Below are 21,284 nucleotides of genomic sequence, written 5' to 3'. Positions count from 1 at the left end.
CCTGACCTGAGGGGAACCCCTGGGCGTGGAAGGCCTGGGCCTGCCGCCTTCGCCCCAGCCGGGAGGTCACTGTACTTGCCTTCGAGCGAGCCCATCCGAGGCGGCCGGTCTGGTCCGGAGGGCCCGGGTAAGCCTTCCCTCCGCCCGGCTTCCCGCGCAGGCCTCTGAGGGAACCGGGGGGAGGGGACAGCGCCTCCCGCGCCGAGCCCGGTGCGAAGCGCGGTGCCATCTGCTGCGCGCGGGCCCGCCAGGCGGCGCCGGCGTCTCCCTGGTAACGGCGCTGGCGGCGCGGGGCGGGCGGGTCGCGCGGGGCCAATCGGCGCGCTGCAAGATGGCGGCCGCGGGAAGTGCGGCGCGGTGAGGCGGGCGGGCGGCGCAGGGCCGCGGCGGGGCTGTAGCGGGTCGTTCCGCCTCCCGCCGAGCCCCGCATGGAGCCCGGCGGCAGCCCGCTGGACCCCGGCTTCTCGCCTCAGGGCACGCCCCGCCTGATCGTGGAGGACTCGCAGCCCCAGAGCGCGGGCGCCGGGGAGGACGCGGAGCAGGCCTGCCTGGGCGTGCTGGCCCGCCGGCTGCCGGCCCGCCGGAGCCCGAGCCCCGTGTTGGTGAGCGCCCGGCGCGGGGGCGGCGCGGCCCGGTCCGGCCCCGGCCCTGACGCGGGTCTCTACGTGTGTTTTGCAGGAGATCGTCTGCGGCGCCGCCGGCAGCCGGGCGCCCGCGGGTGGCGGGGCGGCCCGGGAGCGACCCGCAGGTAAGGGCTGGGCGCGGGGCCGCGGGGAGCCCGGGGGGGGAGCCGCGTGGGCCGCGGCCGCGCTGACGGCGCTGTGTTGCAGGCCCGATGGAGGGCCCTGCCCGCCCGCCCGCCGCCGCGCCGCAGGGCCGCCTCGCTGAGGAGATGCCACCGCCCGGCGGGGAGAGCAGGTGCGTGGGCTACCAGCCCCCGGCAAGTGCCGGCTCCCGGCCGCCTCCCCCGGTAACCGGGGGGTCTGGAGATGGGCCCGGGGCCGGGAGGGCTGGGGAGCGCCCGGGCCGGTGCTGCGGCTGCGGAGCGGCTCCTGGGGGGCTGCGGGAAGCCACGGGGCGGTGCGAGCGGATCTGTGTGTTGCAGCGGCCCTTGGGAATGGCCGAGGAAGGAGGTGAAGGTGATGCCGAGGACTGTGCTGCGGCGCCATGTGCAGAGGTAACTGCTGTGCTCCACGTCTCTCCTTTGGCTGTGGATCTGACCAGCCATCTGTGCTGCTTTTCAGTTCAGCTGCCCCGCTTGTCTACGAGTGGTGGGTGTGCTGGCGAGAATGGGTCAGAAATCGGCCTTTTTTTCCCCAGTTGAGCTATGCTTTGATGTTTGGAAAAAAAAAAAAGGTTGACTTTTACATCATCGTTAACAAGGATCTCGGAGGCAGGAAATGGCTTAGAAGAGGCATGGCTGCTTTGTGACCGTTAGGAGATGGAGCTTTGTTATGGCAGAGCAAAGAATCCTGGCATAAGGCTGTTGTCATGAAAGGACTTTCAGGCACGGGCTGTGTATTATCAGGGTTGTTTTCTCATCACAGAATCCAAATCTGCCGCAGTACCTAATGGCATTACGTAAGACCTTGCTGATTAACACCAGTTTCTGAGTTAATGGCCAGTGTCCCTCTTCCATTACTGTATTTTTAATCAGCACAGCTGAGGTCGGAGTCTGTCAGTTTCTCCAGAGTTTCAGCGATAGCCTAAATACTTGTTACAGAGTGTATCTTTTGCCCTTGTAATGTGGTAGATGGCTCTTTGATTTTATTTTTTCTATATATATTAGTTATGAATGTTTGGTGTTAGATACAGGCATGTCACAGCTGCAGTTTGGAGCTCTAGAGCTCTCACAGAGCCAGGACTTTGAGAGTGACTTCATACCTAATGAAGGAGATGCTAGGCATCACTTTCACCCTGGAGCTGCTGTCCCTTCTTCCAGACTTGTGAAGAATGATACTAAAGATGGTATGTGAAAATTACATTAGATGTCCTTTTGTTGCTCTTTCAATTCTCTCTGGTTTCTTTAAGTTATAGATGTTACATTTCTTTGACAGGAAATACAATGTTAGTACTTTTCAAAAATGAGCTCACAGCTAGCTTATTGGTAGTTGAAAAGAATTTTCCTTCTCTTGCCTTTGGGCTAGTTCGTTTGTTTTCTCGTAGCTCTCCAAGTGCTGTCCTTGATTCTTGCACCTCTTTTTCCTGCTTTGTTTTCAGAATATTCAGATAACCTGGTACTGAAAAACTTATTGTGTCCTTTGTTGTTGTTGCTGTTGCTATCATTGATAGTTCAAAATTTTTTTTCTTCCATACAAAGCTTGACTTGATATTTGTATAATTTACAGAACTACACTTTCTTCTTTGTGTATTAGTCCAGGTGACCCATGTAACAAGTTTGGTGTTTTTTCCGCCCCCCCCCCCCCCCCCCCCCCCGCCCCGCTCTCTCTTGCTAGAACTGCATGGGGACAGCACAGAAACTGTCTCCAGCACAGAAGCACATGCTGCCTTGGAAGGCCAGCCAAAGACATCTGAAAGGTATAAACAGTCCACGTTCTTTGTAGGTCTCTTGCTGACATTCTGGAAGTTGATTGATGTCTTTTTTACTAGATTTTTAGAGACAGGAGGGTTCAGGCTTCAAGTCGAAAGAGGAAAGTGAAGGGAAAGATGAAGTACTGATGAGACCTTTTTGCAGCAGTGCTGACTAAGGAGTGCTTTCACCATTCCTAGCTGAGAAGAGGTGTGTCAATTCTTACCATATAGATAAAATGTTGTTTTTAAGGGAGAGTGGACTGGATAATAAATATACTAATAGTTGTCTTAAACAACTGGAATATAGTGAAAGTAGTAATTCAGTTTAGATCACAGAAGTTATTTCAAGATAGCTTAATCACTGTAGCGTGGGCTTTGGCCTAGCAGGAGAAATCTAGAGGCTAAGTGGTGCCTATTTCAGATGCTTTTGAGTATTTGTTACTGTAAGTGCTGCTAATTTTAGTTATTTTTAAATGTGAACTTCAGTTTGTTGAAAACTATATATCATTTATGCCAGATAAATAATACTGAGCTCCATATTCTGCCACAAAATAATATTAAAAGGAGGTGAAACAAAATTCCTAGAATCCATGTTGAATAGAAGTCAGTAGAACAATCTGCATTCTATTAAGTATCACTTGTATGTTAGAAAACTTACAAAACAATTCTGAGAATGTAACTTGTCAAGAATGAACATGTATTTTGTCAGGAGGGAGAGTTGGTGTTGCTTTTTTTTTTTTTTTTTTTTTTTCTCTCTCTCCCCCATTTCTTTCTCCATGCCTCCCCGCTTTCTTTCTCTGGTATACACAAATGAATACCTTTCATCTGTTTTGATAAATTTTCTTTACAATGTTGCAGTATTAATGCATACTTCGAATTTTTCATGTCAGTGACTATGTCTTGCTTTTCCAGAACACTACAGGAAGCAGAAGAGCATACCAGGAAACCGGTGCCTGTCTGTGACCCCACTAAAACCGAGAAATCCCTTGATTCTGGTCACGAGGAGTCAGATATCTTGTCAACTCAGGAAGAGATGTTTCCTGAGAATAATGCAACAGGTAACAATAGACAAGCAGAGCCAAAATGTCCATCCCAGAGATCATCATGAGCATTATCCTTACTTGACCTTTTTAGGCATGTAGTGTTTTAGGGTGCAGAGTGCTGTGAGTATTTTTCATGTAATTTCTGCTTGAACTTGAGAGCACTTTGGATATTAAAGTGTCTTTCACTATACTCTGTGTCAATGTCTAAATGTCATTTGTGTTAGAACAATTACACTGGATTGTTAAATACATGTAATTTTCTTTCTTTCTGTGCCCCTTGAAGAACAAAGCCAAAAAAACCCCTTTTACACTCTTCTGAAACTGGCAATAATAATACTTACCCTTTGTAGTGACACACAGTCTAAAGTGTGGATAAGAAGTGTAGGCAGATATTATCGACTTTGTTATGCTGGGTAACTCTGGCAAAACATTCCACCTTACTCCTCTGAGTTGGCCTTCCTGCTTAGGATAGGGACAGGATCCTGCAATCAAAATCTTCATACCACAATTTTGATCAGTCTGATTGTCATCTAGGTTAATGTTCCTTCCCTGTAAGAGATGAGATTACATGGAATAGGATCAGGAGAGAGGTCATCACTGTGTCTTGCTAGGAGGATGTCTATGTCTGGTTTTGGTGTCCACAACTGAAAGGCTAATAAATAGGAAAGTTCTTAACAATTTTAGTAGTGAAAGACCTAGAAAATAAAGCTTTGAAAGGCAACTTTTTCACAGTTTATAAAACATAAGTTAAATGAAGTCTCACTTGATGTGGGTTTTTTTGTTTAGTTTTAGTTTGTGCACAACTGTATCTATACCAGATTGATCTTGTGCATGAACCCTCTGTATCCAGAAGGTTCAGTAACAGCCTCCAACTCACGCTGGGTCAGTGGTCAGTCCAAGGTGTCTTTTCTTCTGAGAACCTGGTCTGTGTTGGCGTTCTAGTGCTGGATCAAATATGCTGATACTGGAGCCACTGGGGATTTTTCTTTAGAATCCCAAGTAGGAAGACCTGTGCAGGTCTGGCCTGATAAAACCCATTCTTTTTCATCTTAACTATATTAACGCTCACATTTCACATACTGAACTTTCACATGCAGTCCTTCTCCGATACTGTTGAAAATCGGCTAGTCCTTGCTACCTGAGAAGTAACTGTGCAGTAGTGTGAATATAATTCCTCAGAATTTTCAGATTAACTTGCTTATTGGCCAAATTTCTAATCTTATTTCCTTTCCTCCCTCTGCTGTAGAGAGTGGCTGTCCAGAACCAGTGTGGGAAGAGGGGAATTCTCTGGCGTGCACCCCTGCCCGCAGTCTGCAACTCCTGCAGCTCTCTGGACAGGGATCCCTTGTACAGGAGAGTCAGTCCACGTAAGCAGAAAAATCCCACACTATTGCAATAGCTTAATGCAGTAGTGCATTTCCACCACTCTCTTCTTATTCAAAGACTTGTGCTTGATTTAAGCATCAATGTTTTAATTTTGTGCTGTAAGAGGATAGCATGGCTTTATTTTGTGATGAAATGGACTGGTAATGCCCATGTGGTTAATGGCCGTTTCTCACGACCTTTGGCTAGTGAACACCTGACACTCTCCTCAACTTACTGTGACAGCTGGAGCTACATTAGGGGTGTAGTTAATGCATTTTCTAGTGATGTATGGTGTCTCTTTCCATGTTCCCTTTTCTTGGGTCTGCAGTGTCTCTTCAGGCCTAGTCAGCATCCTCCTCCTGTTGCGTTGAATCCAGCGTTCTTGTTCCGAGCAGTCCTACTGAACAGGAGCAAACGAAAGGTAAAATTTTCTGCGTACTTGTCTGTGGTTGTGTTCTGTGCTCCGTGGTTTAGTCTGAACATGCAGCCTTTTCAAAACTGCTAAAATGAAGAGTAGAACAGGATTGAGAACACTGAAGAGGTAGATGAAGGGAGATCTGTGTTTGTGACTCAGAGGCTAATGTGTTGTCACTGTTTCCTGCATAGCTATTGTAATAAAATAAATACTGTTGGCTTGGCTCACCTTCACTTTGAAAGATGATGGGAGATACTTCATATGGGATACAGATTGCTGCCTGCAATTTTCCTTCTTTCTTGGGGGACAAGCCATTCTTGCTACAGGCAGATACCTGTATAAGTATATCCTGTTAGGGCACTCGAAAAGACAGAGGAGGACCTGCGTCATAACAGTTATTTTATCTAACTGGATGATTGCACAGTCTTTTAAAAAGCTTTCTTGTATGTATATGTCTACATTCTAGAATGCCATGCCAAAAGAGGGATTGTTCTGTATGATACCTTGGTTCTTAAATATTTTCTCTAAGCAGCCATTATCAGTCCACACAGACTTTTAGTATGATACAAAATCACAATTCCTTTCTGTGAGATTCCTGTGACAGAATGTGAAATACTTTTTAAAACAGATATTTTGTTTGTTGTGATCTGAATTCAGTTGCATTTTAATAAAGATAGCAAAAGAAAAAAAAACAACCTCAGAGAAATGCTTTTTATAAACTTCAGGTACCTTTTCCTAACTGTAGAAACTCTAGGCCCATAGCAAATAGTATATGAATTCTTAACAAAACACTTTCTTCCCCCCTTAAATTTAAGGATATGGATGTTTTTGTTGATTTCTCACCACACACACCCCCCCCCCCCAAAAAAAAAAAAAGTTGATGTGGAGAGAAGATTTTAGATTCACCCATTAAAGTATGAGAAAGTTGCATACACCACTGAGGACAAATCTTTTAACAGAATGTTGGAAACTAGGTAAACACAAGAATTTGCTAGTAATGTATTTTCTGCTCTTTCAAACCAGATGAACAGATGGATGTATCTATCCTTGCAGAAGAAAGAGACCTGATGCAGAAGCAGAGGGGAGATAAGCTGGTGGAGATGACCATCCCATGTATCCCACCAGGACCTCTTGTCCTGCCACAGGCTTCAACTCCAGTGTCCCAGAGTGCCCCAGCCTTTCCTGGATCTCCACCTATACCATCACAACCAGAGTTCTCTCATGTAAGGGTTCATGTTGATATTTTTTTTGTATGGTGTTTGCAGAAGATGCGTGTTTGAGTCAGCTTCTGTGTTGAGATTGCCAGCTAAGCTGGTTCTCATGAGCTTCCATGTTCTCACCAGTCACAGTTATATATTGATCATACTGTGTGGCGGTTTATCCTGCAGGGAAAATACGGAACAGTTTAAGAGGGCATAGTGAGTTACTGAAGGTAGAATTTTTTGCCTTTTAATCTATGCTGGAAACCCTTTTTTGTGTCTTCCCCCCATCCCGTTTTGAAAGAGAGAAAGCTTTCTGATGCAAAGCTGGGTGTCCTGCATTTCAAAACTGCATCATAAATGAAGGCTTTTATCAGGATAGACCTTAACATCATTTGTCATGGAGAAAGTGAAGCCGTTTTGTAATAAAGCATTTGTATTCTCCTGCAAGGCTAGAATTCATTTACTGCATTTTTCAGGTTGCTTATTCTTGTTATTGGTTGTTTTCTTTGTGCTTTTTGATTCTGGAAGTTAGTAGTGTTCACAGGGATATAACAGAGTTGGTGGCTTTATAGCTTATTATTACAAATTTCGTCAACTTAAGGCAGAAAATAAAGGTTGTACTGGAAACTGCAGTAGTCAAAGCAGGGATTCTCCTTAGCTGAAAGTGGATTTTGTACTGATACAATATATTCCTCCAGAGAATCTTTCCAGAACTCTCAGTTTTTTGACTAAAAATAGCTACTAATTTGCCATGCTTGACCTGTACTTCATAATTTGGTGGTGTGAAAGGTGTACCAGGGGTTGTGTGTGACTTTGCCACAGAGGTACTAAAAAGTAATTCATGGTGATAATTTTCCTCATCAAGAATGGGGCAGTGATGACTCATAGAAATAGAAGGGGGGAAACTGTTTGTGTTGTTTTGTTTATTTTTTTAATCTGATAGTTTTTTGCTGAGCTTGCTCTCCTTCATAATCACATGTAATGTTCTAGGAATAATAAATAAAACAGTCCTACTCAGGATGCTTCATGTCCCACTTTTTTCATTTTAGGATATCTTTATTCCGACTCAGAGCCAAGAGAAGAAGCGTGAAGAAGAAAAAAATGCTGCTTTAACCCATTTGTGCTTAAGAGGAAATCCCTCTGGACCCACAGATGCTTTGTCAGAAACATCTACAGGTGACTCTGTGTCAAAGTCTAATGATTCCTGTAAGCTGATGCTTTCTGCAAGTGAGTGTAGCCAGCCCACAAATACAGAGGTCAGTTTGGGCTCTCTGAACATGGGCCAAGATAGCGAAACCACGCAGGTGGAGGCGATTTCTGAATGCAAGACCTCAGACTTGAGACTCTGTCCTGTGGAGAATGACAACATAAACCCGAGGCTGAATGCAGGTGATCAAGCCCTCTCTGAAAACTGTGAAAAAGCGAAAAAGGAGGATTTACAGACTGCAGGAGAGCCTGTAATGCAGTTGGCTAGTGCAGATGTAGCAGGAGATGGGTCATTAGCTCCTACAGCTCATCAAGAGAGAGAGTGTATTTCTGGAAGTCAGGCTGCTACAGGTCAGTCTGGTCTGCCTGAGATTTTGTCATATGCTCAGCGTAAAGAAGCACAGTCTGAGGATTGTCCGTTGGAAGAGATTTCCAAAGCTGAGGCAGTTCCTGAGACTCAATGTGAAGAACGAGAAGAAAAACAGCAAGTGAAAGAGAAGCAAATAGATGAAGATGTGTCCCTTGTTAACATAACGCTTTCTCAGAAGTTTATTCTTGAAAGGGAAGTACAGTGTCATGAAGATATGGAAGTGGAATTTGCTGATGGTTCTTGTAAAAACAGCGAAAGTTCATCTGAGCAGGCCCAAGAATTAGAAGAGATTAGACCAGAAAGCCAGGGAAAAGAGGCTTCAAAAGTCAGTACTTTTGGCACTGGAGAGGCAAAGAGCGTGGATAAACTGTCCTTTAAGGCTGCTTTGGAAAACATGCCAAAGCTCAATAAAGTTTTATCTAAGCCTTCTGTAGGGGAGTTACTGGAACAGCACAACAACTTGTTTCCGAAGTTAGAGTCTGATGTTCCATCGGAAGTGGCGTTGTGTGCCAAGAAACATCCAGGTTGTTTGGAATTAGGACAGATAACAGGGAGTCGGCCACCACCTCAAGAGAAAGGGGCTGATGTGCTGGTGACTCAGCAGGAGAATCAGGTACCAAAAAATACGGAGGATACTGTTATGACAAGGAATCTGGAGCAGGAAGAGCAGATGCAGGCTCAGGAGAAGGCAGCTGCTAAATCCCCCAGTCCTTCCAGTGGTAAGTGAATTTAGGTTAGTAGTTCACAGGGGTATATTTTGAATAATGTCAAGGACAGCTGTGTACAATGCTCAGTGTTTTCAGGGAGCACTGATCTCAGATGTGTTAAACAGTGTCTCTTCAAAGCAGCGCTACAATTCACTGTGTTATATGCATAACATGCCTTTACTTTTTTCCCCCTTTGTCACACTGCTGCAGGCAAGAATGATAAGGTAATCCTTGTTCCTAACTCTCTCTCGCAGTTTTATGGCGGAAACACAGAGCAACTTTGAAAACTCAGAATTTTGTGACCTTGGCAGCGCTCGGGGATTTTTGTAACTTCCCCTGCCAAAGCAGCAACAGCAGTGTCCTTGAAAGGGAAAGGATGTGTGGTAGTCTGCACTTTACCTCTTGTAGGTCTCCTTACTTTTTTTCCCTTCTGAAAGGTGAATTTTCTTTGTGGGTGTATATAGAGTGGCTTTGCGCCAGAAATTAATACAGCTAACACAAACTAACCTTGAGGTTATTTTAAAGTAGAATGGCTTTTCACTCACGCGTAAGCTGTGGCTTGGCAGGTATTGTCATGGTGCATTGCAATCCCTTTAGCATGCTGCTGTGTTGCAAGAAATGTGGGATGCTATACCTGAGTTTTATGGCGCTTTTGCCTTGTAGTTGGCTTAATTTTTAAATGTAAGAGTTCTGTACTCCTCAAATGAAAACGTAATAGAAAACAAAGTTTTACTAGAGTTTTGTATTGAATTGTACACGTTTTTGAGATCTAAGTCACCTTTCATTAAACTGCAGGATCAGAGAGGAGGTTTTCCCCCTCTTGTGATGATGGTAGGTGACTTCCAGTCTCCCAGAGTTGGTGATTGTGAAAGCTGAGGGCCTGAAAACAGATGTCAGTAGGTGGTGGTTGTCTTTACATTGCCTGAACAGACTGGTAGATCAGTAGGGGTTTATTTAACTCTTTTCCCCTGATTTGCTAGGTAGATTATGCTCTGTGAATTGTCTTAAATCTTTCAGTTGGAGTACAGTTGGAAGATCAATAGAATTGTGCGGTGCTATGAGAATTAAATGAGATGTGTAGCAGGGAAGATGTTTGTGAACCATCTGATAGATTCAGATTGACCAGTTCTTACAAGTGGAATGTGTAAAGCTGTGGGCTAGATAGAGCTTCTCTTACCACTCAGAAGTCATGGCATTGTTACATAGCCCTGTCGTCTGTTCTGCAGAGCTTTGTTCAAGTGATGTTTTCTACTTTTTCCTTTTGAGAAATTAGTGTAAGATATAAAGCTTAAAAGACATTTCCTAACACTCAGCCTTCTTTTTCCTTTTATGTACTCAGGTGATAACCAGTCTGAATAATTTTCTATTCTTTGTCAGTGAGGGACATCTCCCTTACTTTCTCTGCCAGTTTACGTTTGCGTTTTTTTCAAGATCTGTATGTGTCTTTAAAAATTCTTCAGAACTTCTCTCATCAATCTTATGAGTCCAATATTTCTTGCTACTGTTTTCTGAACCACTTAATTTTCCCAATTACAAACTGATCCTTACTGCTGTTTATGGCAGCTTTTGCTGTTTCTTCCTGAAAGCCTTTTGAGCTCATTCTTATATGGTTCCCTCCCCTCTTCTTCAGTTCTTGTGACCTTGAACCATGCTGACTTCTGGAACATGTGATCCTGTTTGGAAAGATCAAAATGGCAGATTTCAAAAAAAGGAGCAAGATGAAGAGCTTTCTTCTTTATGTTTGAACAGAAGTAGGTGAGATGACTTTGAAGAGCTAGATGGAGACTTGGATGAGAAGGGATTGAGTGTAATACTTATGTGTGTTTTTAATACCAAATTTGCTGACGAGTTTGAGAAAGATAACCATTTAATAGTGTGGGACTGGCTGGTGAGAAGAAACTTGGGATACTAGAAAACAGGATGAAGGTAGTATCTTACGTTGTAAGATAAGAATGACAGATAAATATTGATACCTGTAGGAGGTAGTTACAGCAGGGTGTGGAAAAGAGATTTGAATGCTTATGCAGATCATCAGTTTTGGAGAGACTTCCAGCAAAAGATAATAGCAGTTTTCAAGCTAGACTTTGCTATAAGTATCTGTTGACCTATTTTAAAATGAAATAAAGCTCAAATTATTTTCAAGGGGTATAGATCCTTGTGGCCACAGCTTTAACATCACTGACATCTGAGAACAACTGCAGTTGTTACTTTATTTTGAGCTAAGTATATGTTTAGTCATGTAAAAACTGCCTGCTTTTGGGGTTCTGATATCTTCTTTGTTTAGATCTAGAGAACTCCACTTTCCCAATAACAGTCATATGAATTAATCTGTATTGTTGAGCACTGCTTCATATACAAGCTATCACAGCAGTTTAATTGGTGTGACTTTTGCACCCGTTCTTCTGAACGCGGTAGGACTGGTCAGATGTTTGGGAGCTTTTTTGGTTTTGCATTCTTTAACATCCCATAACTAGTGACCATCGCTTTCTTTCAGAATGTTAGAGCAAACTGCTTTGTTGTTGAGCATAAAAGTAGAGCATTTCAGCTGGCCAGAAATGCAGTGATTTTTTAAAATTTAGTGCATTCTCTGAGGGTGGAGTCTTTGTTGGCTTGGGGAACTGGTGCTAAGCAAGTAACATGCTGGAGGCAGTTTGGTGGGTTGTTTAGTCAATCCAGTAGTGTCAATTTCATATTTAAGTTCTTAATTTGTGGTGTTTAGGTGTGTCTTAGCAATATCCTTAACAACTTAGCAAGCAAAGTTTGGAGGCCGCCTCTAATCATATTTAGGGAGAGCTTTGAATATTGTTTGTAAGTGGTACAATTGAATCATGCTGTATTTTTCAAATAAGAAAAACAAACAAAAAAAAGCTTCAATGACGGATTTTGGAGACTGCACACAAAATCTGAATCACCAGGGTCTGAGGGCCAAGAAGACAAGCTGCTTTGTTAGTGTTAGATTATTCTGTTGTCGTTTAATGGGTTGGAGTTTTTTGTTGTTGGGGTGGGTTTTTTCAGTCTTTTCCCGTTCAGTGGCTTGTAGTAGGTCATTGTGCCTTTGTGATAACGCTGACCTAAAGACTGAAGATCGTGGTCTTTGAGAATTGAGGTACTACAACAGCCAGAGGAACAGTTACACTGCATCAATCTAGCTTGGTGTACAAGTTCCCCCAAATTGAAGAGCAGATGCATATGGATGAATATAAGAGCACAGATGCAGTGGGGAGACACTTCTGAAGAAAAGTATGGTTTAGGAACACGCTGAGTCTGCAGTGATGCCTTTGAGTTTTGATATTTTGGATAGGTGTGTTTTTCTCCCCCACCATGGAATTTCTGTGGGTGTTTTTTTCGAACCTCGGTATAAATTTTTAGATTTCAAAGCTTCCTGCAGTAAGAAGTTTGACCACTTAAATTATATGCTGGGAAAAAAAACCAACTGTATTTCACCAGGTGTTAGCATCATGTGATGCCCCCTGATTCTGAAAACTTTAAAGCCTGAGAACTTAAATTGTATGTAGAAACTTGCACATGGCAAAAATGAAGGAACTTGATGCTAGTATCAGAAAATCTGTTTCCCTTCTATTAAGACTATCGGGGAAGTGCAAAGATTGCAGAACTCAAATGTTACTTCACATGAAGTTGAATTATAAGTTTTAGATACAGTATTCTTAATTTCCTTTAACTGAAAGAAGAAAAAAAGCTTTGTTACGTAGAAAATAATGCTTTAAGGGGATCTAGTCAAAATACTGTTCAGGAAGTTCAAATGTGTTCTGATCCCATTGCATTTTATGGTCTCAAATTAACTTTTCTTTGAACAAGTCCAGGGCATTTGATGTGTTGGGACTGCGTGTTTCTTAAGATAATTTGGCATAGTAGAGAACAGTATTGGTCTTTGAACTTAAGAACAGTATAAATTTTATTAAATAAAATAATATGCTTGTCAGTACACTGCTGAAATTATGATAAAATAAAGATGAGTGGCTGCAGTTACGTAAGTTGAAAGTTAGGTTCCACTTCAGTGTGGCCTTTCACAGAGCTCACAATCCAAAGCTTCCTTTTTTAAGAAAGTGTGAACAAAACGGTGTTTATCTTCAAGTAACATTTCCCTTGTTATATTGTACTTGAAATGTTTTTTTCCTAGATAAATCTAAATGCAACTTAAACACATCACACTTGGCGGGATTTACTTTCAAAAGAGAACAACTGGAGGAAATTAACTTGGAAATTGGTGCTGCTGGTTGTGTGGTATGCATTTGTATTACGCTAAAGGGCTGATCGGTTTTAGGAGAGAGTTCATACTTCTAAGATGCTCTGCCTGCTGTCTTCAGACTCGTGAAGCATGGTGGGAAAGTCTGTAGAGCAATATTTGTTCTCTTATCATCACTCAGGCCTGAAGGTGAGAGGAGCTTTAGAGCATGCTTCTTTAAAGCAGCTTTGTTCTCATTATAGTTATTTCCAACAGGAGTCTAATCCCTTATACGCTTCATGATGTGTTGATATCAGTAAGCACAAACTTTGGGTGAGGTCTAGAAGGATCTTGGAGAAGAGTCCAAGAAGCAGGAGTAGAAACTGGATGGTGAGGTTTGAGGGGTGTCTTTTGGGTTTTTAAGTTGCCTTGAACAAGTTACTTTACTAGAAAATGCTCAAGGGCTAGAACATGATAGAATATAGGGATACAGAAAAGAAATCTACTCACTGAAGTCTGTTTCTAGGACTCCGTGGAATTTGTAGCTGTTTTGGTTGTCTGTGAAATCTTTTCTGTGTATGGTACAATTTTGTACGTACAAAATCTTATTTGGAATGATATCTTTGTACTGACAATAAAAAAATAAACAGATCAGCAGTGCAGTAAGTATAGTTATGATAAAGTTTAAGCATACCAGGTGAAATAAAAGGTTAATGTTTTTATTGAAATAATGAAGAGTTGTGTTGTAAAAGCTCTTAAACCTTTTTAACCTTGCCTCCAGGCCTGGCTAGAGCGATGATTCTTAATCTGAAAGACTTCTGGAAGTAGAGTTGTTTCTTATGTTCTAATGGGCTCCTTTTGATATATCACAGCTAGATATTAATTGCCAATGGAGAAAGATGTATGTACTCAAGCTTTTGTCCAGTCTATTCGATAGTTGTGCTAGTGAGTTAAGAACAGAGCTAAGAAAGGGGCTTTTTGAAAGAGAAAGCAAAAGATCTTAAATAGAAGGCATGGGGTTCTTTGGGGTGGTGGTTTTGGGTTTTTTCCCCTCCGTTCTGTATACACAGAAAATAGTGGCCGTCCAGTACTGCTGGCCTTCTGTGTGGGTCCTCATGTGGATGTGCCACATCCCTTGAGAGGTGATGGGCAGGAGAGAACTAGAGCAGAGGGAGCTGCGCTTCAGCTGCTCAGGAGCTGCCTGCTGGCCATCCATGCGGTAGCAGTGTGCAAGAAACATCACAGTAGGCAGGAAAGGTGGTGAGACTTACCTTTTCATCTAGAAGAGGATGGTAGCTCTGCTTCACTTAGCTTGATGCAGAGCTGGGAGATTCCTTTGTTCCCTTCCATCGTGAGGGTGCAGTTTTGTGCTGTGCTGGTAGTTGCTGTCTGCACTGTCCTAGAAACGTCCAACTCTCCCTGAGAAAGTGTTACCCGAGCAAATTAAATCTAGCATTAGCATTAGCAAACTTGAGAGAGACGAGGTGGGCCAAAGACAGACCCAATCTTTTGATGCTGAAAGATAAAAGGAAATATTACAGGATGATGGTCTTAAGGACATAAGAACAGTTTGCAGAGAGAATTAGCCTTTTTCATTTTACAACAGTTGATGCAGTTATGTCAAAGCAATTAAGCTTTCAGGCATGTAAGTTTTTTTCAGGTCTTGTGAGTGTGAAAGCTTGTTTGTTTTCTCTAATGGTATCTGTTGGTTTAGTAATTAGATTATCTCTTATTAAAATGCAGGCTGATCATTTCATAAATGCTTGTGATCGTGTGTTATTAGCCTGCTAAACTGTGTATTTGTAGGCTAGAAGAGATGGTGGTAGCTAAATTGATCAAAATTCAGTTTCAATTGAAGACTTCATTTTCTAAATAAAACACTTCAAATGGAGATCTGCTATAGGTCATACGACATGACAGGCCTTCATAAAGCTGTTTGTGAGGAATGGTAGTTGGCCTTTCAACAACATACGGTGTACCCACAAAGTGTGGGTACCCCTGCACTATGAAATAATACCCACTGCACAAATACAATGAAGCCCTTAGGTTGATCTCGAGGATGTTGTAATTGCTGAACCATATCTTTAAACCTTGTGACAGCAGGGCAGGTGATGGTTTTCAGACAGACAATAGATAGCTTTTCCCTGGATGGGTTTTTTTTCTGTGAGGGGATTATGTCTTTGTCATGTATTTACAGCTTCATTTGCCGCAAGGTAGTTGTGTAAATCATATGTCAGCATCTTGTGTAACTGAAGAATGATACACTGCATCTGGCTGTCACTGGGCGTTGTATCTGAATATCTAGTGCTAGCTCTCAAATTGAAGTAACTTGACTCTGTGTTCTCATGACCTTAACTAATAATTTTCCAATACTGTTTAGTTTTGGGATTTTTTGGGTTTTTTTAATACATGCTTTTTAAAATTCAGGAGTTATGTAAACTGTGACTTGCATTGTTCAAGTAATATCTTGGATTAAATCCCAAGAACAAATACAGTATTAGGAAAAAGGGAAAAGGAAGGATAGTGACAAAGATGATGAAAAACTATTTGGACCTCAGTGTGGGGAGGAAAGGGTTATTCTGTTAGCTGTGCTAAATACTTCTATGCAATTTGGAGAGAATCCAGCCTGCAAATTACTGATACATGATGTTGAAGGTTTGCAAATAGATGTCATGGGGTGTGAGGCAAAAAGGGGGCATTTTACTAGTTTTTTAATGTGTTTATCTGTTAAATACTGTAAGGTCCCCACGTGGTAAATGCACCAGGTCGTGGTTTCCCTGATGGGATAGGCTACCTCAGCCAGTAAACCCTGCAGGCCCTTTTTGCTGGGGGTGGCACAAGAAGGGGAAGAAGTGTGGGAGAGGACGGGAGGATGGGTCCAGCCCTTCTGGTGGCAGCCTGCAGCTGGTTACGAAACTGCAGCGTCTGTTTTTTCTCTTAAAGCTTACTTTCCAGGCAAGTTTCTGCTATCATTGTCTAACCCTTAATTGACTGCTACTAATTGCTCAAGCTCATAGGTGGCTATCTGAGGTGTATCTGCTGACCTTTTATCCAAGGCTGTTTGATGATGAAGCATCCCTCTGTGTAAGTTTCAGGTTATTAATTCAGGCAGCACGTAGCTCTGCCAGTTCACTTCTGTCCTAACCTTCATTGATGTTTCTGGCCTCATCTGCCTTTTCTGTGGAACATCCTGAACATTTCTGAAGCAAAGCTGCACTCTATAAAAACCCTAATGCTGTCAAGATATTTAGTCTTTTATCTAGCACCTGGGGACAGCTACATCAGGTTGACCACAGACAGCCCAGATTTTCACGGAGAGCTATTTTCCACACAAAATGTGAGGAAGATCAGTTAGAGCAGCTGTCCTGAAACCAGTAACTGTTCAGGGGAGTTTTGTACAGGACGGCACCAGGGTTATGCTTTTTCCCATTTCCACAGCCTAGTGAACCTGTGCTTTTGATGTTTGAACCAAAGTAGTCCCCTGAAATTAGTGATCTTGGCATGCTCTGTCTCTTAGGAACCCCGTTTCATTTTACTTTGCCGAAGGAGGATGATGTCATTCAGCCCTTGACCAGCATAACACCGCCTCTTACTGGCCAGCTTAAAATGGGACCCAGAAGACACAGCACACCAATTGGTGAGTTTGACCCAAATGGCTCTGAGCTGCTGTGGAAGCCTGTTTGGAAGCTTTTGATTCTGGATGTGGGATCTGATGGGACAGCTCAAACCTACCTTGGCAAAAACCATCGCTGCTCTGTGGGGAGGGCTCAGCTCTTCTCCACACTTCGCTTGTGATGTTCTTTCCTCGGTCTCTGGTAAAGGCGTTTGCTCCCCGAGTATGGGGTGGTATGGAATGGGTCTTCCTTGCGCTCACTGTGTTTTGCATACAACTCCATTAAAGAATGCAAAAGACTCCCGAGTAGTGAAGGAGCTTAAGATTGTAGAAATCTCTTAACTCTAAATCTAAAAGAATATTGTTCCCAGTATTCATCGTCTTTTAGGAGGACTTTCTCTGCTAGGTTCACATACAGCACCCCTGCCTTTGCTGGATGAAAGGAAGTGTGTAATTCTGCTTGGGTAGTAGCAAAGTATTCTGTCGCAAGCTGAGGAAGATACCTGTGCTACAGAACTTTAATGCTTCAGAACTCTAGATAGGAATTTCCACTGCTGCCCTGTTGGTAATAATGCATGCAGTGAAGCATCTTCAAAGCAGAACTGGGACCTGAACCGCAGAAATGTGAATGACAGTAGCTACTTTTTGTTTTACTTTTTTTGTTGTTGTTTTTTTTCTGATTTTCAGTGGATGATAGTTGCCCAGACAGCACTATAGCAACTAGTGATGTTACAGCAGAGGGCACAATGGAGACCAACAATGTCACCTTGGAAAGTGCAGTGGTATCAGCAGATGTGTCAGAAGTGTGTGAGAAAGGAGAATCTTGTGTGGTTCCTGAGGCTGATGCAAAACTCTCTCTGCGGATGAACCTTGTTACCCCTGTGAATGATGGGAGCGACGAGTCCCCGCCATTCAGCCTGGAAAGTAAGAGGATGGAGTCTTGAAACATACAAGTTGTACTCGATCTCGACCCCAACTCTAAACCTCTTTGTGGAATTCCCTGAAACAGTCTCTGAGTCTCTGTAGTTATTCTATTTTTTTTTTCCTTTTGGGGGCAGTGCCACTTAAATTTGTTTCTCTGTTTCTGCAATGCCCTAAGCAAGGATGGAATGAGAGGAGAGGCCTTTGTTGCAAGGAAAGCTGTTTTGAGCAGAGTAAAAGTTGTGATGTGTAGCAGCAATGTCACAGGACAAGAACTGGAGTTTGGTTGTATTGGGAGGGAAATTATTTTAAAAGTGTAATCTGGACAAAAAAGTTTGTCCGCATTTTAATCAGAACAGTGACATTATCTAATAGTCTAAAACCTGTAGAAACTCAGGTCTGTGATAAGTTGGGCAGGGAGGCTTGGGCACCCTTTGTCCAGTGTTACTCAGCCTCTCTTCACTGAGTGTTGGGGGGCTGGGAAGGTGCAGGAGAGTCTGTTGAGGTGACACCAAAATCATCCTTCCCTTCCTTCTTGTTTTAGAGCCTACAGCCAGCGACAGGAAAGATGGATCCTCTGCTGCTGCCAGGTAACTGCACAGAGTTAATACAAAGGTCAGGGTAGATCCTTTTTCCACTTGTTACTAGCAGCAGGGAAAAAATATTAAAATGAGACTCAGAAGCAGGGAACACTTTTAGCAGTAGCCATGACAGTGACTCTTACAGCAGGTTTTAACTACATAGGCGAGTGCCCCGCCTGCTTTTTCACTACAGGCTTTGTGCTTCCTACTAATGTCAGCATTTTGTTTCCTCCTGATTGTAGTGAAAGCAGAAATTCACATCTTGTGCACTCCAGAATACAAGTCTGCCCTATCCACCTCTTAAATTTCAAACACATGGTGTTCTGCTTTCTTTCCTTATCGTGCAATTTTCTGCAAAGAATCTCTGAGGAGTTCCAAAAGAGAATTATCTTTCTGATATGAAGCTGATGAAACATAACCAGGTCACCAACACACTGAAATGACAGTTTTAACATGTTGACCAAAACATAAGTTACTCCCTTCGTCTTTGATTTATATTTATATATCTTACCTCACATTTAATGCCTAGCATTGTTTGATTTTGGCTTTTGGGGAGTATGGTTTGTAAGTACTAATAAGAGTCTCAGTCAGAACACAGTGACCTGTAGCCATCTGAACAAAGTATAATGGTTTGGAGTGAGAAAACTTTGAAATAAACTGAGTATCTCTTGTCACAGGGTTGCATGCTGGGTGGTAATCATGCCTCAGTGTGGAGGATGAGTGGCACTCGTTCCTCACTGGCTGAGGATGAGTCGCCTTTGTAGGTATAGGTTGAACTTACCTCTCAGGGTCTGCTTCATGACTGTCATTCCCAATATTTCTGCCGTGTCATGAAAATCCTGAGAAGTAAGCCATAAATGGTCTAACTGTGTCCCCTGGTGGGTACCAGAGGTAGTGGATGGTGAAAGTCCAGGTGGCACTGCAGTTTTCCACACTGTATTTTCTGAAATGGTTACACTGCTCTAGGCTGTTAGGGTGTCTGCAGAACTGACAGAAATGCTTATGAAATTGCAGCTTGTTTCTTGACCTTTGAGACTGACAGTCTCACTCGTTCTGTGGCTGTGTAGGTCAACAAGCTCAATACCAGTTGTTGCTTTCCCAAGGGGCTAGAGAACTCTTTGTTTTGCTGTATAAGGGATTTTCTCACTCCCTGATGCTTTTTTGTTTGTTTGTTTGTTTTAAATCTGCACTGCTAGCTCCCAGAAAGCATCATCTGTGTTTAGTCGTGTCTGTGAAGTTCGTCGAGAGGATGAGGCCAGAGGTCATGGTCTTTCCACTTCTCCGTTTAGGTAACTCCTCACAGTCTTTGCCTGCCAGTCCTGGTTGGATTTATATGCACATGTGCATTTTCTACATCAAAGAAATTGCACTAAGTCATTGTCTTTGGGTGACTTAGAAGGTTGGGGACAGTGGGGTAAGTATAATAAGTACTGTATGTTTGTATCTCACATGGTAATTGGAGTTACCTTTCTGACGGAGCAGCTGTGTGATTCCAGCTGGCTAACACGCTTCGGGAAAACCTGAGGCTTGAGAGAACTGAGATCATACTTAGAGCTGCTAAACGACCTTTTCTTTCTCCTGTTTCAAGATCTTCGGACCTGTTGTGTTTGTTACTGTTCTTGCTATTGTCTCCCAAGTCCATCAATTTTTGCTGTCTCCGGTTGCTTTGAAAAGGACTGTACTGCTGCATATGTTATGGTGATCAGGGCACTGGCTGGAGGACCAGGTGTAGAAATCTGCTTCTTCAGTGTTTTCCATTCTGTCTTTTGATGGGGCAGTGAGGTCTTGGTCTATGGAGAAAGAGTAACCTGTATTTCAAGAGCATTGGACAGTTGTACTGAAGACTGTAATGAATAGGGAGTTCCAGTGCTGGGTGATGTATAGACAGAACAGAAGATAGTCACTCCTCAAAGTCCTCCAGTGCATGAGGGAAGGTAAATGTATACTTATAGTATGGCTCTGTATACAGTCCTATATAGCACCTGATAACAGGGTACAAATCTTGACAGGGCAGACAAATTAGACGTTAGGCAGCATTTGTATTTATGCTCCTGCCTCTTCTCACTAGATGTGATTACCAGTTTCAAGCCTCAAGTGCTGAAGCAGTCTAGCAACTTCAAGATGGCATGACTTCCAGAAGCATGTTGCATAGTTTGTGCTTGCTGTGCGGAGCGTAGATTGCTTTATTAGTGTTTTGAAAAGCACCCGGTTCTCTACAAGCATCAGCCATTCTTCTTGCTACCATGTGCATCACTTGAGAGATGTTCAAAGTTTTTTTTATAACTGGGGACTCAGAGAATTCTGTGTAATCTGAAGTAGCTGAATGACAGGGTGATTTGGTTTTTTTATAGTGCTTTTGCTTGAGTGACAGCACATTGGTTGTCTTGCTCTTTTAATCAATAATTTTCATTTGTATATAACTGGTTTGCAGGGGGAATCTGTTCAGTTTTCCTGGCACGCAAGAAGATGCTGAATTCCATAAAAAGCCCAGTGCTCAGCAGTACCAGCAACACAAGGCAGATGAAAGTGGTGGGCAGGTCCTGATTCCTCAGAGGATGCCGCAGGACTGCCATCAACAGCTTTCTGGGGCAGAGGATGGGGAACCTGTGGAGACTGGTATTGTAAGCACTCAGACGGAAGAGGGGAGAGGAATGCAGAAGAAACCAAGTAAGGCTGTTAAAACTGATGAAAGCCAAGAGACGTGGGCAAACACCAAAAATAAAGGGATTCAAACGACAGCAGACTGTCTTTTTACCCCAACAATGGTTACAACAGCAACACAAACATCAGAAGAAATCTGTAGGCAGGTGGATGTGGGAACCAGTATGTCTGGGCAAAGACCTGGGCGACAAGATGCAAATGTCCAAACTGAGGAGAGTGGGGAAAAGCTTGTGAACGCCGCTGGAGAGGACACGGATTCCCTGCACAGTCAGGTGGGATGAAGGCTGCCTCTGTTTAATTTTACTGCTGTAGAACAGTAAAGTGTTCCTTCAGCCAGAAAATTCACTAGAAGTAGTTTCTATGTTGAAAAAAGCCCAAAGACCACTTTAAAGTGTTAACGTCGCCAGCTTTCCTGTGTCAACTGTACTCAGCAGCTGAGGTAGCAATACTCGGTGGTCAGCGTAAGCTTGGGAAGTAGTCATCTC

The 21,284-nt window shown here is 43.1% G+C and overlaps 1 protein-coding gene across 1 annotated transcript in view; it reads left to right on the top strand.

The window, feature by feature from the left end:
• The first annotated feature begins 328 nt into the window (after nucleotides 1–328).
• Nucleotides 329–21,284, top strand: part of TP53BP1 (tumor protein p53 binding protein 1) — a 29,853-nt gene continuing 8,897 nt past the window's right edge. Inside the window, 19 exon segments of the mRNA XM_037394224.1 lie at nucleotides 329–602; nucleotides 679–795; nucleotides 798–819; nucleotides 822–922; nucleotides 1,106–1,177; nucleotide 1,529; nucleotides 1,810–1,968; nucleotides 2,457–2,538; nucleotides 3,445–3,590; nucleotides 4,822–4,942; nucleotides 5,280–5,314; nucleotides 5,317–5,361; nucleotides 6,379–6,578; nucleotides 7,607–8,852; nucleotides 16,541–16,660; nucleotides 17,324–17,560; nucleotides 18,102–18,147; nucleotides 19,335–19,427; nucleotides 20,570–21,071. Of these exon segments, the coding sequence (XP_037250121.1) occupies nucleotides 429–602; nucleotides 679–795; nucleotides 798–819; nucleotides 822–922; nucleotides 1,106–1,177; nucleotide 1,529; nucleotides 1,810–1,968; nucleotides 2,457–2,538; nucleotides 3,445–3,590; nucleotides 4,822–4,942; nucleotides 5,280–5,314; nucleotides 5,317–5,361; nucleotides 6,379–6,578; nucleotides 7,607–8,852; nucleotides 16,541–16,660; nucleotides 17,324–17,560; nucleotides 18,102–18,147; nucleotides 19,335–19,427; nucleotides 20,570–21,071 (3,519 nt within the window). The 5' untranslated portion in view covers nucleotides 329–428.

Source organism: Falco rusticolus, chromosome 7 (genome assembly GCF_015220075.1).
Source record: "Falco rusticolus isolate bFalRus1 chromosome 7, bFalRus1.pri, whole genome shotgun sequence".
Lineage (NCBI taxonomy): Eukaryota > Metazoa > Chordata > Aves > Falconiformes > Falconidae > Falco > Falco rusticolus.
This window is presented reverse-complemented; position numbering and strand designations above follow the sequence as displayed.